Genomic DNA, 17,964 nt, shown 5'->3' with positions numbered 1-17,964 from the left:
TGTTAATTTTATACTTGAGTCCAAAATATAAAGGAAGTGCCTTAAAGTCTAGAAAATCCCTTCTAAAAGAATAAATCAGCCCAGCCGGGCATGGTTCAGCGGTTTAACATCAACCTAGGATCCATGAGATCGAGGTTCAATTCCCAGTCAGGGCACATGCCCGGGTTGTGAGCTCGATCCCCAGTCGGGGGCCTGCAGGAGGCAGCTGATCAATGACTCTCTCATCATTGATGTTTCTATCACTCTCTCTCCCTCTCCCTTTCCCGTCTCTGAAATCAATAAACATATATTTTAAAATATATACATATATCTTTAAAATATATATATCTTTTTATATTTTAAAATATGTATATATATATTTATTGATATATTTGAAAATATATATATCTTTAAAATATATATATATATCTTTTTACTGATTTCAAAGAGGGGAAAGGGAGAGGGAGAGAGAGAGAGAGAGAAACATCGATGTGAGAGAAAACATCGATTGGCTGCCTCCTGCACACCCCCTGCTAGGGATCAAGCCCACAACCCAGGTATGTGCCCTGACCAGAAATCAAACCAGTAAACTTTTGGTGCACGGGATGATGCCCAACCAACTAAGCCACACTGTCCAGGGCTTGTTTGCTTTTATAAGTTATAATTGTGTTACCTGTAATAGAGGAGCATTGCTGCTGTGGTTGTCTTTGTAGAAGCTGCTGTTGAACTTGTTGATCAACTTCAGTTTCTTCACATTCAGCCACGGTGTGCTGAGCAGGAGCAGGGGGCGAAGTTGTATTCTGGGGTTGAGGGAGAACATTCCCCACAGACTTGCACTGAGAATCCCTGCGTTCTTCTAAACAGCCAGCAGGCTTCTTCTCTCTTGTCTTCTTTATCAGGGTCACCCGGTCTCTAATGGACTTAGCAACAGCTTTGGAATCACTTTCATGGAAGAATCCTGACTTAACCTACAAATAAATATAATAAGCAAACTACATCTTTAACGTTTAAGATTTTAACCTTTTTTTTTTTAATAGTGGAGTTATTTTGTGCCCCCAAATTACAAATGCTATTAAAGAACAGTTTCTATGTTCCTTCTTAATTAGACATACGTAAATGTCAGAGCCTTTAATCAGCATAAGGAAAAACAATACTATCACCAAGCATTGTTGAAATAATTGTGGCCTTAAACCAAACAAGCAAATAACTTGATGTTTCAGTACATGTAGTCTTATTACAAGGCATTTATGACTGCCATTAAGTTTTGTGACTTTAAAAGGGTTTCCTCATTCAGAAACATTAAGTGCCTTACAATGGGCTCCAGAGACATATAGGTGACTAAGTGGGCCCTTTGCCCTATATAAGCACAAAATCTGGTGTTGAGGGATAGATACAAACTTAACTTAAAATGAAATAAGAGGTAGAAATGAGCTGCTGCAAAAGCCCTAAAGGAGCACAGGCCTTTCTGGAGGAAGTAGAGAAAGTATCACAGAGGAAGGTAAACTCTGACCTGGATTAAAATAAAAAAAAGGAACTCAGGCTTATTGAGTGTAGATGAAGTTTAGAGACCAACACTGTAAGCAGAGCGAAGTATGCTAACAGAAAAGTAGTACAGCTACCTAGGTGTTAGAGGAATGAGAAGAGAAGGTAAGGACTTGTTGTCTGAGAGGAACAGGGCTGAGTAGCAAAAAAGGCTTGAGGAGGTGTCATGGCTTATTCTCAGTCCTACAATCTGCTTTTTAAATCATATCTTGGAAGTCTGCAGACTTGGGGAAATTTCATGGTGGTTGAAAGATGATCAAAATGTTAACAGAATCCATATATTTAATTTCATTCCCCTCAAAACCTAAAAAAAAACAACACCCCATAGTAAATGTATTTTTAAGTTATAAACCCACAAGGACAGGGAGAATAAGAGAAGGACAACAGCAACAATATTTTGAACACTTTTGAATACAGAAAACAAAAGATAAGTAATAACTGACCTAGCAGACCTGAAAAAGGGGAACTAGGGAAAGCTGAGGCTCATTCCCATTTATGCTGAGTAATACTCATAAGGCGCAGAGATTGGCAGTATCACGTACTTCCAAAACTGGGTAAAATCAACAGATATGACTAAAAGAAGGAGGACTAAGTGAAAGGGCTTTGAAAAGCAGATATTTAGATCCCTGTGCCCCACCCTCCATTCCACACCTTTCAGTAACCGCTTCTCGCCTACCCAAGAACTCTACAGTTTTGTTCTCTGGAAAAGGTAAAAGAGAGGATCTCTGGACTATGGAACACCAGGCACAGTTGAGGATATGGCTACCAAGTGGAAGAAAAGAAGATTAAATGACCATATGCATGTGGAATGCCATATACAGAAACTTCCAGCCCTCTTCCCTACTTGGCTACCAAAATACCAGTAACCAGACCTTACCCTCCAGGAAGGACACTGAAAGATGCCTTTCTAGGGAATCTGACCAATCTAAGAAAGACCTACAAAGATTGATGTGAGAGATTTCCCAATTAATGGCCCACCCAGATACCCTACAGTAGAGGTCAGAATTAATAAGTTTGACACAGTAATCATATGGTCCAATTGGTTTGTTAGTCCCTGTGATAGGCAAAATTATGGCCCCTAATCCTCAAACCTGTGAATATGATGAGATGTCACTGTGCTATGCAAAGTTGACATTAAGGTAGGGAGATTATCTGGGTGAGCCTTTTAGCAGCTGGTCACACTAGAAGGATTTAACATGCCATTGCTAACTTTGAAGATGAAGTGGGGGGGCACGTGAAAGAACTGAAGAAGTGGCCCCTGGCTAACAGCCAGGAAGGAAATGGGGACCTTAGTCTTACAACCACATGGAATCACATTCTCTAACAACAACCTAGATGAGCCCGAAAGCAGATTCTGCCCTAGAGCCTTCAGATAAGAGCCTAGATGGCCAACACATTGACTTTAGCCTGTGAAACTCAAAGCAGAGAATCCAGCGAAGCCCACCAGGACTTATGACCTACAGAACTGAGATAATAAATGAATGTCATTTTAAGCCACTAAGTTTGTGATCATTTGTCGCATAGCAATAGAAAACTAATACACTCTCCCACTATTAATCATGAACAGCTGGCCAAAAATTACCAGAAATATGAGAAAAGCCTCTAATAGGAAGATGGAGCACAAAACTAACAAAGGAAAAAACAGCACGTTGGAGAAGAGAGACTATGCAAGAGGGAAAAAAAATGTCAAAAGCACTCCCTTTACTAATGTTAAAGAAGTGATAATATTGCTTTAACAAAACAAAGAACAAGATTTTTAATCTAAAAAGGAACAGACCAAAATATAAAGGAATTCTTGAAATTAAAAATATGACAGCAGAAATGAAAAACTCAATGGAAGGGTTAGAAGATAACACTGATATCATCTGCCAGAAAGGAGAATAAAAGACAAAAAGATGGAAAATGGAAAAGATAAGAAAATTGGAGAAACAGTTCAAGAGGTTCAACATCCAAATAATAACAGTTCCAGAAAGAGAAAACACGGGAGAAAAGAATCAATAAAATACTTCAAGAAATCTCCCAAAAGCTAAAGGGTATGAGTTGACAGATTGGAAGGGTCCACTGAATATCCAATGCAGTAAATGAAAATAGGCCCAAATCAAGACACACTGCTGTGAAATTTTAGAATACTGAAAAGAAAAGATATTACCAGCTTCCAGAGAGGGAAAAAATGGATCATATGCAAAAGATCCAGAAAACAGAATAACTTTGCACTTCGCAGTATTAATACTGAAAGCCAGAAAGGCATGGAGCAATGACTCCAATTTTTTAAATTGCCAACCTAAAATGCCTTAGCTGGCCAAATAATCAGTTAAATATGAAGAGAAAATAAAGACACTTTTTATACATGCAAGTCTCAAAGAATTTACATCCCATTACCTTTTCTTAAGAAGTTAACAGAGGAAGTATGGCACTAAAACGAGAGTAAGCCAAGAAAGAGAAAGACATAGGATTTAGGAACATGAAGTCCAATACAAGAAAGAGGCAGAGAAGTCTATGAAGACAGTAAAGGGAAATACAAGGATGAGAGATGTGCACCAGATGTCCAAGGCAACCAATCCAGATTAGAACAGTGTGACTAGAAAGACAGACATGTTAAAGTCTTTTGTCTCCAAGATGCCCACTGTCACTGTCCCATTCTTCTTTTTAACAGAAGGCCCAGGTGCGCCTGCGTCACTGCATCTGTACTTCACTAACCTGGACCATGTGCTGCCGAATGAAGCTCCCGCGAGCCCTCCCTTTAAGCACCGCAACAGCCCAGATCGGGGGTGGACACGCACTGCACCACGCAGAAGCTATCCGCTGTCATCTACTCTTGGGGGCCACGGGGCCATGGGGAGACTAAAAGTAGATAGAGGGGCCCACTCCCTCTCCAACCATTATTGTTACCAGACAGCTAATTTCTGGCCCACACGACAGTGCACTGACTGAGGGGAGCCGCGTGTTCGGTTCCCTGGACTCGCGCAGGGCCTCATCCACTGGCTTCCCCGGAAGCAGCTCTTGTAAAGCCTTCGGGAAGCTGAAGCCTGACAGTGACTGAGAGGCTCTGTTCAGCTCAGCCTCTCCTGGGCATCTTCACCTAAGAGTAACGTCAGTAACCGGCAGGGTGTGTGCTCGCCACTCAGGCTTCCAAAACAAAAGTATATATTACTTAGGTAAACTATAATGAAAAGCAAAGGAATGAACAACACAAAAGTCAGAATAGATATTGCCTGTGGTGATGAGGGAGTAGAATGCAACTTGGAGGGGCACACGGGTGGCTTCTAAGATACCAATTGTGTTGTTTCTTAACAAAGGTAGTAGATTGTCAGTCTTTATATTGTACATACAAATTTAATATACTCTGCTTGCTGTAGAGATACATTTCATAGTAAAATATCAATTTAAATAAAGAAAAAGAGAAAATAAAAAGAAGGAAAGCAATGAGAAAGAAAAAGGAAATCAATCCTGATACTGTAAGGGGGGGGGGGCGGGAAATAGCAATAGAATTCACTTACCATTTCATATGCTACTTCCTCAGGTGTATCTTTTTCTAAATTGAAACTGAATTCAATAGCTTCATTGTCTTTGTGCTTGCCTTTCAATTTTTTAGGGTCTTCAACCCAGAGTCTTAAAGCCAGGGATGAATTTGAGCAATCATCTTCCTCTGCTAACTCCACCCTCAGCCCTGTATCCTCAGCAAAAAATGCGTGGTTTAGTAGATTCCTGATAGACAACCTAATAAACAAAGTACATAGCTCATTATCAATCCTTCCAAACACAAGCAAGATATAGAACATTTAAAATTCATTGTATCGAAGTAACAATCTAGTTTAATTTTCTATTAATTAAACCTTTAATCTGCTTTGTCAAAAGCCCCCAAAATATTATATCTAACTTATTTTTACCAAGGATGCAAAAAAAAAAATTCCAATTAACATGTATCTGTAGTGACCTTAATTAAAGATTATTATGAGTAACATATCTAAGTACTGAAGTTTAACATACCTAAAAGTATGCCTTAGAGAGAGTTGGAGAAGTGCTGCAGTACATGTTATGTGGATTAGAGTAGTTTCCCTAAACCACTGGCCTAAGTTACTAAGACTCAAACAACAGATTCTCTGCAAAGGAAATGAAAATCTCTTCCAGATATATAAACTCTAAAGTAAATGAGAAGTTCAAACTCTTTACAAATGTTATAAACAGAACTCTTAGACTTTATTAGCAATAATCTAGTCAGTGTATGTCACACTACAGAGACTGCCACAGGTGAAGCTAACTTATAATTTAGTTCAGCAAAGTCCCATGGTTTTCTTACAGTATTTATGTCTGGTATTTTAGGCCAAAGTATACATACAACGGATACAAGACTAGCCTAATATCAGGGATTAACCATCTCTGAAGAGAAAAGAAAGTACGGGGGTTCAAAGATTCTTTTACAAGCTGGGGCAGTTAATTTCCTTTCCTTTGGCCAACTTCTAAAACAGATATATAATATCTAATCTATCTGTATTACAGGCCATGGAGAACTAAAACTGATATATTCTATGTCTCCATAGAAAGCCCCTCCTGTGCTATTTAAAACAGACAACGCATATTGACAACATGTTATCCTGTAAATTAAAGACTTACACCTTCTACATTTTTAGTGATCAAAAGACAAATACTTAACTAAGATAGTGTTATAAAAAGAATAATCTTGCTCAGACTAATTAGTTTTTAGGTTAAGGTGGGATGTTTTTAAGATGGCACAATCAAGTTAAGCCCTCTGTCTCTCAATGAAAATTTTGCCTAAGTATTTTACTAAGGAATAATTATAGCAATAGCAGCACCAATTACCATTCATTAAATACTTATTACTGTTAGGTATTTTATATGCATTCATTATCTTTTAATCACCAAAATAACACCCATTTTGAGTAACAACGGGTAACTTGCTCAATATCACACTGGCTAAGTGAGTCCAGTTTTGAATTTTAGTCTCACATTGAAGCCAGCACTCTTCCAACAAACTAATATGCCATGAATCCTTTTCAATATCCCAGTGTTCTTTGGGAATAAATCATAATTAAAATGCTGTACAAACAACAATCAGAATTCAAACTAAAATGGCTACTTCAACATAATATTTTAAGTCTTGCTCCTACAATTCAAAAAGAATAAAAATAAACAATCGAACTTTAAAAAGGGCAATGGGCCCAGCAGGCATGGCTCAGCGGTTGGGCGTCAACCTCGGATCCAGGAGATGGTGGTTCAATTCCTGGTCAGGGCACAGGCCCAGGTTGCGGGCTCGATCCCAAGTGGGGGACTTGCAGGAGGCAGCGGATCAATGACTCTCTCATCACTGATGTTTCCGTTTCTCTCTCTCCCCCTCTCCCTTCCTCTCTCTGAAATCAATAGATATATTTAATAAATAATTAAATTAAATTTAAATTTAAAAAAAAATTAAAAAGGGCAATAGTCTTGAATTTCCCCAAAGATGTGCAAGTGGCTAATAAGTACATGAAATATACTCAACATCATTAGTCATTAGGGAAATGCAAATCAAAACCACAATGAGATACCACTTCACACCTATTATGATGGCTATTACCAAAAAACAACAGAAAATGACAAGTGTTGGTGAGGATGTTGGGAAATTGCAACCTTCCTACATTGCTGGAGAGAATGCAAAATGATCCAGCCACTGTGGAAAAAGTTTGGTGGTTCTTCAAAAAATTAAATGTAGTATTACCATATGATCCAGTAATTGCACCAAAAAGAATGGAAAGCAGGGATTCAAGCAAATATTTGTACACCAATTTTCATGCAGCATTATTTATAATTAACAAAAAGTAGAAATAATTCAAGTGTCCATCAGCAGGTAAGTGAATAAAAATGTGGTGTGTGTGTGTGCATATCTATGAAATATTATTCAGCCTTAAAAAGGAAATTCTGATACATGCTATAACATGGATCAACCTTGAAAACTATGCTAAGTGAAATAAGCCAGTCACAAAAGGAGAAATATTGTATGATTCCACTCATATGAGGTAACTAGAATAAGCAAATTCATAGAGACAGAGAGCAGAACAGAGGTTAGCAAGGGTTGAGGGAAGGAGGGAGTGAGGAGCGTTTAGTGAGCACAGAGTTTCTGTGGGGACGATGGAAAGGTTCTGGAGATGGACAGTGGTGACAGCTGTACAACGTGAATGTACTTAATGCCACTGAACTGTAACACATAAAAATGACTAAAATGGTAAATCTTATGTTATATAAATTTTACCATAATGAAAATAAATATATACCTAGATATGGCCTGTTGGTACAAACACTAAGAAGGTTCTGAAATAAAGCTATAATTAAACAGGCCTTACCTTAATGGCTTTATGTATTCTCAGATAAGCAACACTAATCTTAGATAGAAAAATAATAAAAATAGGGGAAAGTCAATCAAACGCTGGTGAAAATAATTTCTATAAAGAACCTGTCACTTTTATTAACCATAATCAATAAGGAGGTAAAAATCAAATGACTAATCTTTCAATTTAAGTCAGCAACTGTCCAAAGCTCAAATTAAAGGACAATATAAGCTAAAGCTAAAGGGAGCCGTCCACAAGAAAAACACGAATTGTGATACAAATAATCTAGAATGCTAATTCTTGAACGAAAACAGCCCTATCAACTTTCCCATCATAATATAAGTACATATGGTCAAATAAAAAAAACCTGGTGAGTTGATGGTTAAATTTTTTTAAACTATCATAAAAAATGATTTAAGTACTTACCTGAAGATGACACTGCAGAAGATCTGTACTTAACTGTTAGAAGAAAGTTAACCTGGGGGGAGGGGACCCATTGACTTAAACTGATGCCTCAAGATGATGAAAGCTTGTCACAAGACATAAAGACAAACACAACCCAAATGCTGCTTCAAGGAAAATTTAGCAGATGATATCAAAGTCTAAAATGACAAGATGCACTGATACCCTTTACTAAAGACAGTGTGGTTTGGCTTCCACTCAAAAGTCATAACAAGTATGATTCAAAGGTCAGAAAATAACCTAGTGCAAGGTAAGAGAAAAACGCATCCACCAATCATGTCATTTCACTACACTTGCACCCACCTTTCAGATTTGTTTTGACGAATACAACCTTCGATGATTTCTTTCACTTCAGGATCAGTGACTTTATTGAAACTGGCTGGTTTTATGCCCTGGGAGAAGAAAAATGGTTTCTAGTCACAAATTAAGCAATTGAAAGCCCAAATCAACATGACATTTATTACAATGAGTTTTACCACTAAACTACATTCAAGTTTTAAATGAGATAAATATATACATACAGTATAAGTTTAACAACTTTTTAGACAAGGATTTTTTCATAGTTCTACAGATAACAGTGAAAATTATAAATAATCTAAATCAGTAACAATAGAGCCAAAATTACATGTTATGTAATGTATGTGCTAATATTATGTAGAAATTTAAAATGTTCTCAAAGTACCAAATAACACGAATAATTCTCATACTGCAACATTAGGTAGGGGAAAACAGGACTCCAAAATGTACATACAATATAACCCCAATTAGCAAAATATAATAAACAAGTATTCTTTGAAATCAGAAAAAATAAATGTTATTAAAAAAACACTTTTGAAAATTTCTAAGAAGGGCTTCCCTACTGCAAACATTCCAAATCAATATTATTTCAAAGTTTTCTAGAATGGCTAGAAGCAATAAACAATCAAATTGACTTGTTGGAGAAACTAGGTCATTTGTCCTATAGAATATCCCATATTCTGGATATTGGCTTATTTCTTTTTTTAACTGATTTTTTTAGAGAGAGGGAGGGAGGGAAAGAGGGAGGGAGGGAGGAAGAAAGAAACATCAATGTGAGAGAGAAACATCGATCGGTTGCCTCCCGCATGTACACCAACCAGGAATCAAATTGGCAACCTGGGTATATGCCCTGACTGGGAATCAAACCTGCCACCTTTTGGTGTATGGAACACTCCGACCAACTCAGCCACATCGGCCAAGGCTGGCCTTATTTCTTATTGTCTCCCTACATAAACTTCTGGAGTCAGACTTGGGGTCAAAATCCACCATTAGTAATAGCAGTGTGAACTTGGATAAGTCACACCTCTAATTCTCAGTCTTACCATTTATAAACTGAAGGTAGCACCATCTTGTAGGGATATAAAGGTGAAAGCATGTGGCATACAGCATACATTTAAAAACAGTACCTATTAGCATTAGATACCTGAAACACTCTAACAATCTCTTTCCTGCCTATCTTGAGCCACCCAATTGGATATGATGTAGATCTCTTTTGAACAATCTTAACCCTTTGCTTCTACCTCCCTCACATCCCTTACAATATTCCCACCCTCTGATTTTTATAGTTATTTGTAAATTTATATTACTGTCCTACTAAAAATGTAAGCTCTTTGTGGGTAGCAAACACTTATTCATCTTTGCATACTTTGCAATTTCTAAAAATTTACACATAGGAAGGATCACATACTGTATCTTTGAGCTATATTTTGAATGCCCTTTCATAATCAGCCTTTTAGAACTGAAAGAAACCTTCAAAACCATTTAGCAAATCCTTATTATTCAGCTTTGGAAAATAAGATCCATCCAATAAATATCTAAAAATTCTTCACAAACAAATAGATATAGATGATATATCTATGTTTTCCCAAAGATACTAATACAGAGCATTTTATATGACCCCGATAAAGTGTAGATATATAGCATAAATCTAAAGCTTGCTTCATTATAATTATGTTTAATTTAGCACTGTTATACAGAACTAAACCAAAGTTAGGTTTTAGTAAGCTGACTTAAACCGACTTCAACATGAAATATGGCAATTTGTGAAGTAAAGAGAATAACGTTATACCTACACTAGTTACTTTACGGTATATTTGAGCTGCATTTTGGCACTCAGAATAAGGGTACTCCGAAGTAGCCATTTCCAGCATACACATTCCAAAAGCATAGACATCTACAGATTCATCATAGTGCTCTTCATACATCTCTGGGGCCATAAACTCAGGAGTCCCTATGAAATAACACCACAACCACATTTTTAGTAAAGAGAAAAATGTATTCACAAAGATTACTTTCCCTTCGCCATAAGGATTACCTAAGTTAATCTCCGCTCCCTAAAAGAAACTTATAAATATAAAATTTGTTGAATACTTGCTATATCTATATAAAGCACTTAAAGAATTTCATTAACTTTCCGTACTGAAAAAGTACAATCTGTCATGCTCAGGATTAGGTAGTGATTACTAAAATTTGGTTTTATTTCTATCCTTTCTTTTTAGTTATTGAAATTTTTCATAATTAAATTAGTAAATTCTCTTTCTTAAATCCTCAGGAACTTTCAATAATCTTAAATATATCCCACAAAAGAAATACACTGGGATGTCTCCAAAATAAGGCAATATATAATAGGTATTTCAAAGTAAATTCACATTCTAGGCCAGGGGTCAGCAAAGGGCCAGATGATAAATATTTCAGGCTCTGCCATCCATATGGTCTCTGTCAAAACTACTCAACTCTGCCACTGTAGTACAAAAGCAGCCATAGACAATACACAAACAAGTGGGGATAGCTGTGTTCCGATAAAGCTTTATTTACAAAAATCAGCAGCAGGGCCAGATTTGGCCCATGTGCTATATAGTTTGCTGCTTCCTGTTCTAGACATATACAATTAACAACTCTTTTCCCCCAACCAATAAACTATAAAATGTTAATCACCAATGACACTCTTAGCAAATGATGTGCGCATTAGGGTAGCTAGGCCTAGATCACCAATCTTCACAGATCCAGTAGGTCCCGTGATGAAAATATTGTCACACTTCAGATCGCGGTGAATAATAGGAGGAGTCCTAGTGTGCAAGAACTGCAACCCCTTTAAAATTTGCCTGCACCAGCTCCTTAGGACCTTTGGTTTCATGACTTTAAATCGTTTTAAGTACCTACATAAAGAAACAAAAGACCACGTTAATAAGCATACCTAACTTATTGTATGAGCACTATTAGAGTAAATCATTTAAGCTAGAAGATACTGTATGTGCCATATTACGATTACCATCACTAAGTTGTTTTTTATTGTCTGTTATGGCAAGAAAACTTTATGAAGAAAATTTTAAATCTAAGGCCTCATTCTTAGAGAAGATATCCTACCAAGTTTAGTATTTTTAATCCAAAACAAGAATCATTTCAATCAGAGTGGCCTTTTGTGAAATGGCAGCACAATTTTCAAAAGAAAGTCCTTCTCTACTTCCTAATAACTGCTTATATAGAGTAACCAGAAGGTTTAACTATGTAAAATTTTAGTGCGAGTATGCTAGGAAACAGAAAAAGTATACCCCACATTTAACAATTACAAATAAGTGATTATACCACCAAATGAAAAACTATAGTCAGAAACAAAACAATAGACTATAATTACATAGTATACAGCTCACTAGATATGTGAATGTGGCCACACCCCCAACTTTTCAGTATCTTTTACAAAGTGACATTATATTATCTCTATAATGATTTCTAATTCTAAAATCCTATGATATCCCACAAATATTAATTTCTCAACATTATATTTTCTAACAAACTTCATTAACATCCTAATTTTTTAACCTGCCCTGAAACATAGTCACTAGATTCAGATTCTACAAATTCTTTAATCAAGTAGTGCTATTTTACAAGCAACTTTTATGACTTCTGAAAATTATTTTCAAAAAGAACTCCATTAGCACTATCAGGGTCAACTTACGTCTTTAATGTTCCGGATGTCATAAGTTCAGTCACTAACACAATACATTTCTTTCCTTTTAATATAGACTCCCAGGAATCATAAAATCGAACTATATTGGGATGCTGGAGACCCTTTAACATCTCTGCTTCTTCCTTAAACCTTTGCTGCTCAGCTTTGGTTAATTTCCGGTCCTGAAATGGAGGAACAAATTCCAAATTAAAGCTTAGAAATTCCATGCATACTTCTAATACCATTCAAATGAGTGCTTTACTTTATTGTTTTTACTTATATATGTATTTATTTTTGCCTGTCAATTCTTTTCTCAGGATCTATATAATCCCTGATATCCTCTGTCAGTGACTTTGACTCCTCCCATACAGCCGTTACTACATTTCATAACCTGCATGATAAACCAATACCTTGAAAAGCATATCTTGGAAATTAACTTTTTGTGGTAATCATTTTGTAATATATACATATATCAAATCATTATGTTGTACACCTTAAACTTATACATTGTTGTATGTCAATTACATCTCACTAAAACGGGGAAAATAAATAAAATTTCCTTTGCTGGAAAAGAAAAACAATATCTAAAAATGAGAAAGAGTAATAATCAAAACAAATAATAGAAAAGTATCCTTAAGAAATCCCTGAATTTCCACATCTAAAGGATCTATATATGTCTGGACAGGAATAATCAATTGTAAGACACCTAGACATTTATTCTGATCAAATATATGAATTGCCAACATATTTCCAGACAGAAATATAAGGTTACCAACTAATGAAAGGCCTTCAAACAGACTTTGGACCTCTAATCTGCTATATTAAATGCTAGAACTCAAAAGAGCAATTTTTACTGAATTCTGAGGGAAGACTATGGCCCTAAAATTCTGAACCCAGACAACATATCAATCAAGTTTATAATGGAAAACATGCACACATTTCCATGAAAAACCAGAAAGTATACATCACACCATAAACCCTTTCTGAAAATAGTACTCAAAGAATTTCAATTAAGCCCTGGCAGGGTAGCTCGGCTGGTTAGAGCATCATTCCTATACACCAAGGTTGCAGGTTCAATCCTTGGTCAGGGCACAAACAAGAATCAACCAGTGAATGCATAAGTAAATAGAACAACAAATCGATGTTTCTCTCCCTCTCCCTCTCTCTTTCTCTCTCTCCCTTCCTCTTTCTCTCAAAGTCAATAAATAAAAATTGAAAAAATTTTTCAATTAAATGTGGCCAAATAAAGTCACTAGAAAAGAAGGGTGTGGCATACAGTAAATAATAGTAAGACATTTCCAATAAGGCTTACTTAAGAGTTTAGCCTAGTAATCAGGGCTTATCTGGTTGGTAAATTTGAATGAATTTTCTAAACAGTAATTAAAATAGAAGATATATAATGCAAGCAGGACAGTCTGGGTTTGAAATTCCAGATTACTTCATTAAAATATAATAGACAAGGAAGAATAAAAATTTTTATCTTCTGCAAAGGAGAAGAGGAGAGAAGGGAGTGATGATAGAACTATTTAACTTTTGATGTTGATAGAAAAATGATCATGTTTTTTCTTCTGTAGTCTGTTTATATGTTAAATTACATTGATTTCCAAATGTTGAACAATCCTTGCATTCCAGGAAAACCCCACAGTCATCATGTTACCCTTTTTATATACTGCTGGATTTGATGTGCTAACGTTATGTCGAACATTTCTTCATCCATGTTCATAAGGGATACTGGTCTGGAGTTTTGTTTTCTTATAATGTCTTTATCTGTTTTTAGTTATCAAGTGGGTTGGCTCTGGCTTGATTCTTGCTGTGCTGTCTTGAGGCAATCACTTCTATTAAAAAGTTAGAGAAGGTGGCTTGGGCCCCCCCTTTGTCATCCTACACCTTCTAACTTTCTCCCCAGGGGTCTTCTAGAGAGGATGAGACAGATTTTCCAGTAATTACATTTTATCACTAGCAGGAAGATATAAAGTTATCTTTCTCAATGTTTGTACTGTTTTTTTTCTTATTTATTGATTTTTCTAAAACATCCACAACAATAATGGTGATCAAAAAAATAATGATGGTAACAGTCATCACTGTCCTTCATTGTATTTTAATAAAAATAGCTTTATCATCTCACAGCTTAGAATGTTTACTGAGGTTTTTTTGTTGTTGTTAATCCTCATCTGAGGATATTTTTTCCATTAATTTTTTAGAGAGAGAGTGAGGGGGACAGAGAGGGAAACACGTATGTGAGAGAGACACACAGATCGGTTGGGGCCAGGGATGCAGCCTGCAATGGGGGTACGCACCCTTGACCAGAATCAAACAGGTGACCCTTCAATCTGAGGGCTAATGCTCTAACCACTGAGCAAATGGGCTACGGCTGTTTAATGAGTTTTGTTTGTGTTTTTGAAAGCAGTTAGCACATGTTGAAGTCATTTCTTTATATTACTACTTTACTTTTATTTTTTAATGAGGAGTAACTGCTGAATTTTATCAAATGTTTGCTAAGCACCTACTGATGTGATCATATGATTTGTTGATAGGTAACCGATACAGAACTATTCTTAAAATCTTAAAACAAAGCCAACCTAGTTGCAGGATATTACTCTTTTGATACACTGATGAATTCTATTTGCTGACAGTTTACTCAGGATTTTAACAACTATATTTGTGAGATTCTTTTTGGTATGATATAAAGATTTGGTATTAAGATTATACTGGCTTTATGAAATTAATTGGGGTTAAGTAGTTTTAACATTGGAATCACTTGTCATTTAAAGCTTACCTGGAAATCAAGCTTTGAATCTACTTGTTCCTGATGGGTTTTTTCCTCTCTTTTTAAATTATAAAAAAATTCAGGCATAAAGAACAAGGTACTAACAGCTAGCTCTGTTGAATTTTGACATTTTGATAAATTTCCTTCCATCTTAACAAGGCATTACAAATATAGTTGAAGTCCCCCAGATATCCCTCCTTGATTCTATGTGTTCTTTTACAAGCTATTTTGCTCAATATTATATTTTTAATACTTACCTATTTATATGTACAGTTATTTATTTTAATTATCATTCTATTTTTATGCTTACAATTTTTTATTAATTTTAGTTATCTTTATTAATTCCCTCTTCCTTTATTTTGCTTTTGTTTCCTGTTATTTCCCTAATGTCATAAAAAGAATACTAAATTCCTCCTAGTTGTTATTAATTAATAATGGAGACATTTTAGGGGATACATTTTCTTCTGGGTAAAGCTTTTACAATGATCCACAAGTTTTGTTGTAATGTACTCTCTTTTTCAATTTTGATTTTTCTCCTTGATCCAAAATTTACCTAAGAGTATGACTTCTGATCTCCAATTAAGAATATTTTGGCCATTTGTTTCATTATTTCCAATTTTATTGAGAAATGTAGAATATAAAATTCCTTTTATTTAACTGAAGGTTTTCTTTGGGCCATATATTCAACCAACTTTTTTAGTCGATTGTAGACTAGAAAAATGTATATTCCCTATTTGAAAGATATAAGGTCATTATATTATCCAATTCCTCTGTATTTATTCACTTTTTGTCCACTATATCTGGCCTATTCTCAAAGGCAGGCATCTACTATAGCTACATATTTATCCATTTTCTCTAATCTATTAGAGGTTTTGAGTTTAAATTATTAGCCAAAATATTTTTGGTGCCTACAGTTCTCTGATATAATTTCTTAATCTGTGAAGTAAATAACTTCATAATATCCTGTTTGATGCTTTAACTTTTCTTCCTTCTGAGATAGATATTAATATTGCCATTCCTGCTTGCTCTTTGTTTGCTTATAACTTTACCTTAGCCTTTCTTGATCATTGTTTTAAGTATGTTTTTATAAACAACACATGTAGGCTTTGTCTTTTAACCTCATCTGACAGTCTTGAGTTTTTTTAACAAGCAAAGGCAATATGTCCACATTTGATATAGCAAATGATATATTTAATTTTACTCCTTCCATCTTATTTTGGGTTCTTTGTTTTTTCTTTATTCCTGTTAATTTAGAATTATATCATTTTTTTTTCCTTTTTACTAGCGTTTAGCTTCCTTTTCCTGACATTCAAAACCAAACACTAATAAACTAATTCAGCAAAGTTACAGGACACAAAATAAACACTCAATTCTTAAAAATCAGTTGTGTTTCTATAAAATGAAATAAATAATCCAAAAAGGAAATTAAGAAAACAACTCCATTTACAATAGCATCAAAAAGGAATAAACTTAATTAAGGAGATAGAAGACTTGTAACACAGAAAATTACAAAACATTGCTAAAATTAAAGAAGACAAATAAGTGGAAACACATCCTGTGTTTATGGATTGTAAGACTTAATACTGTTAAGATGTCAGTGCCAAAAGAGATCTGTAGATTCAATGCAATCTTTATCAAAATCCCAATGACATTTTTCCCACAAGTTAAAAAAAATCCTAAAATTCATATGGAATCTCAAGGACTATCAAACACCCCAAACAATCTTGAAAAAGAACAAACTTCAGCCCGGTCGAGCGTGACTCAGCGGTTGAGCATCGACCTGGGATCCAGGCGATCGGGGTTCGATTCCCCGTCAGGGCACATGCCCAGGTTGCAGGCTCCATCCCCAGTGGAGGGCGTGCAGGAGGCAGCTGATCAATGACTCTCTCATCATTGATGTTTCTCTCTCTCTCCCCCCCTCTCCTTTCCTCTCTCTGAAATCAATAAAGATATATTTAAAAAAAAAAAAAGAACAAACTTCAAGTTCCTGATTTCAAAAGTTACTACAAAGCTGCAGTAATCAAATGATACTGGCATACAGACAGACATAAAGATCAATGGAATAGACTATAGAGGCTCAAATAAACCTTTGCCTACATCATCAAATAAATTATTTTTGACAAGGGTACCAAGATCATGGCAAGGGTAGTCTCTTCAACAAATGGTGGGAGAAAGTGAACATCCACAAGCCAAAGAATGAAGTTGGCCCCTTACATTATACCATTTACAAAAATTAACTTGAAATACATCAAAGACCTAAATATAAGAGCTAAAATTATAAAACTTTTAGAAGAAAACATAGGGGAAAAGCTTCACGACACTGGGGTTTAGCAATGTATTTTTGGATATGATACCAAAAGCACACAGGTAAAAGAAAAAAATAAACTGAACTTAATCAAAATTAAAAACTTTTGTGCATCAAAGGCACTATTAAGAAAGTGAAAAGGTAATCCACAGAATGAGAGCAAATATTTGCAATTCATATCTGATAAGGGATTAATACTTAGAATATATAAAGAACTACTACAACTCAACAACAAAAAGACAAACAACCCAATTCAACAACTGGCAAAGGACTTGAATAAATATTTCTCCAAAGAACTAAAAGTGGCCAATAAACACACAAAAAGAGGTTCAACATCATTAGGCATTAGGTAAATGCAAATCAAAACCAGAGTGAGGTACCACTTCAAACGACTTGGGATGACTATTAAAAACAAAAAATAACAAGTGTTGACAAGGATGTGGAGAAACTGGAACTCTTGTATATTGTTGGTGGGAATGTAAAATGGTGCAGTCACTGTGGAAAAGTATGACAATTCCTAAAAAATCAAACATAGAAGTATCATACAATCTAGCAATTCCACTTCTAGATATATACAGAAAAAGAATTAAAAGGGACTTGAACAGATATTTGTGCACCAATGTTTATG

The 17,964-nt window shown here is 35.4% G+C and overlaps 1 protein-coding gene across 1 annotated transcript in view; it reads right to left on the bottom strand.

Moving 5' to 3' along the window:
- Positions 1–17,964, bottom strand: part of WNK3 (WNK lysine deficient protein kinase 3) — a 135,670-nt gene that overhangs the window by 82,161 nt on the left and 35,545 nt on the right. Inside the window, exons 3-8 of the mRNA XM_081125312.1 lie at positions 12,274–12,446; positions 11,256–11,476; positions 10,394–10,551; positions 8,607–8,695; positions 5,019–5,238; positions 653–947 (exon numbers count right to left, since the gene is read on the bottom strand). Of these exons, the coding sequence (XP_080981438.1) occupies positions 653–947; positions 5,019–5,238; positions 8,607–8,695; positions 10,394–10,551; positions 11,256–11,476; positions 12,274–12,446 (1,156 nt within the window). The remainder of the gene's footprint in view (positions 1–652; positions 948–5,018; positions 5,239–8,606; positions 8,696–10,393; positions 10,552–11,255; positions 11,477–12,273; positions 12,447–17,964) is intronic.

This window comes from Miniopterus schreibersii, assembly GCF_964146895.1.
Source record: "Miniopterus schreibersii genome assembly, chromosome: X".
NCBI classification, from domain to species: Eukaryota; Metazoa; Chordata; class Mammalia; order Chiroptera; family Miniopteridae; genus Miniopterus; species Miniopterus schreibersii.
This window is presented reverse-complemented; position numbering and strand designations above follow the sequence as displayed.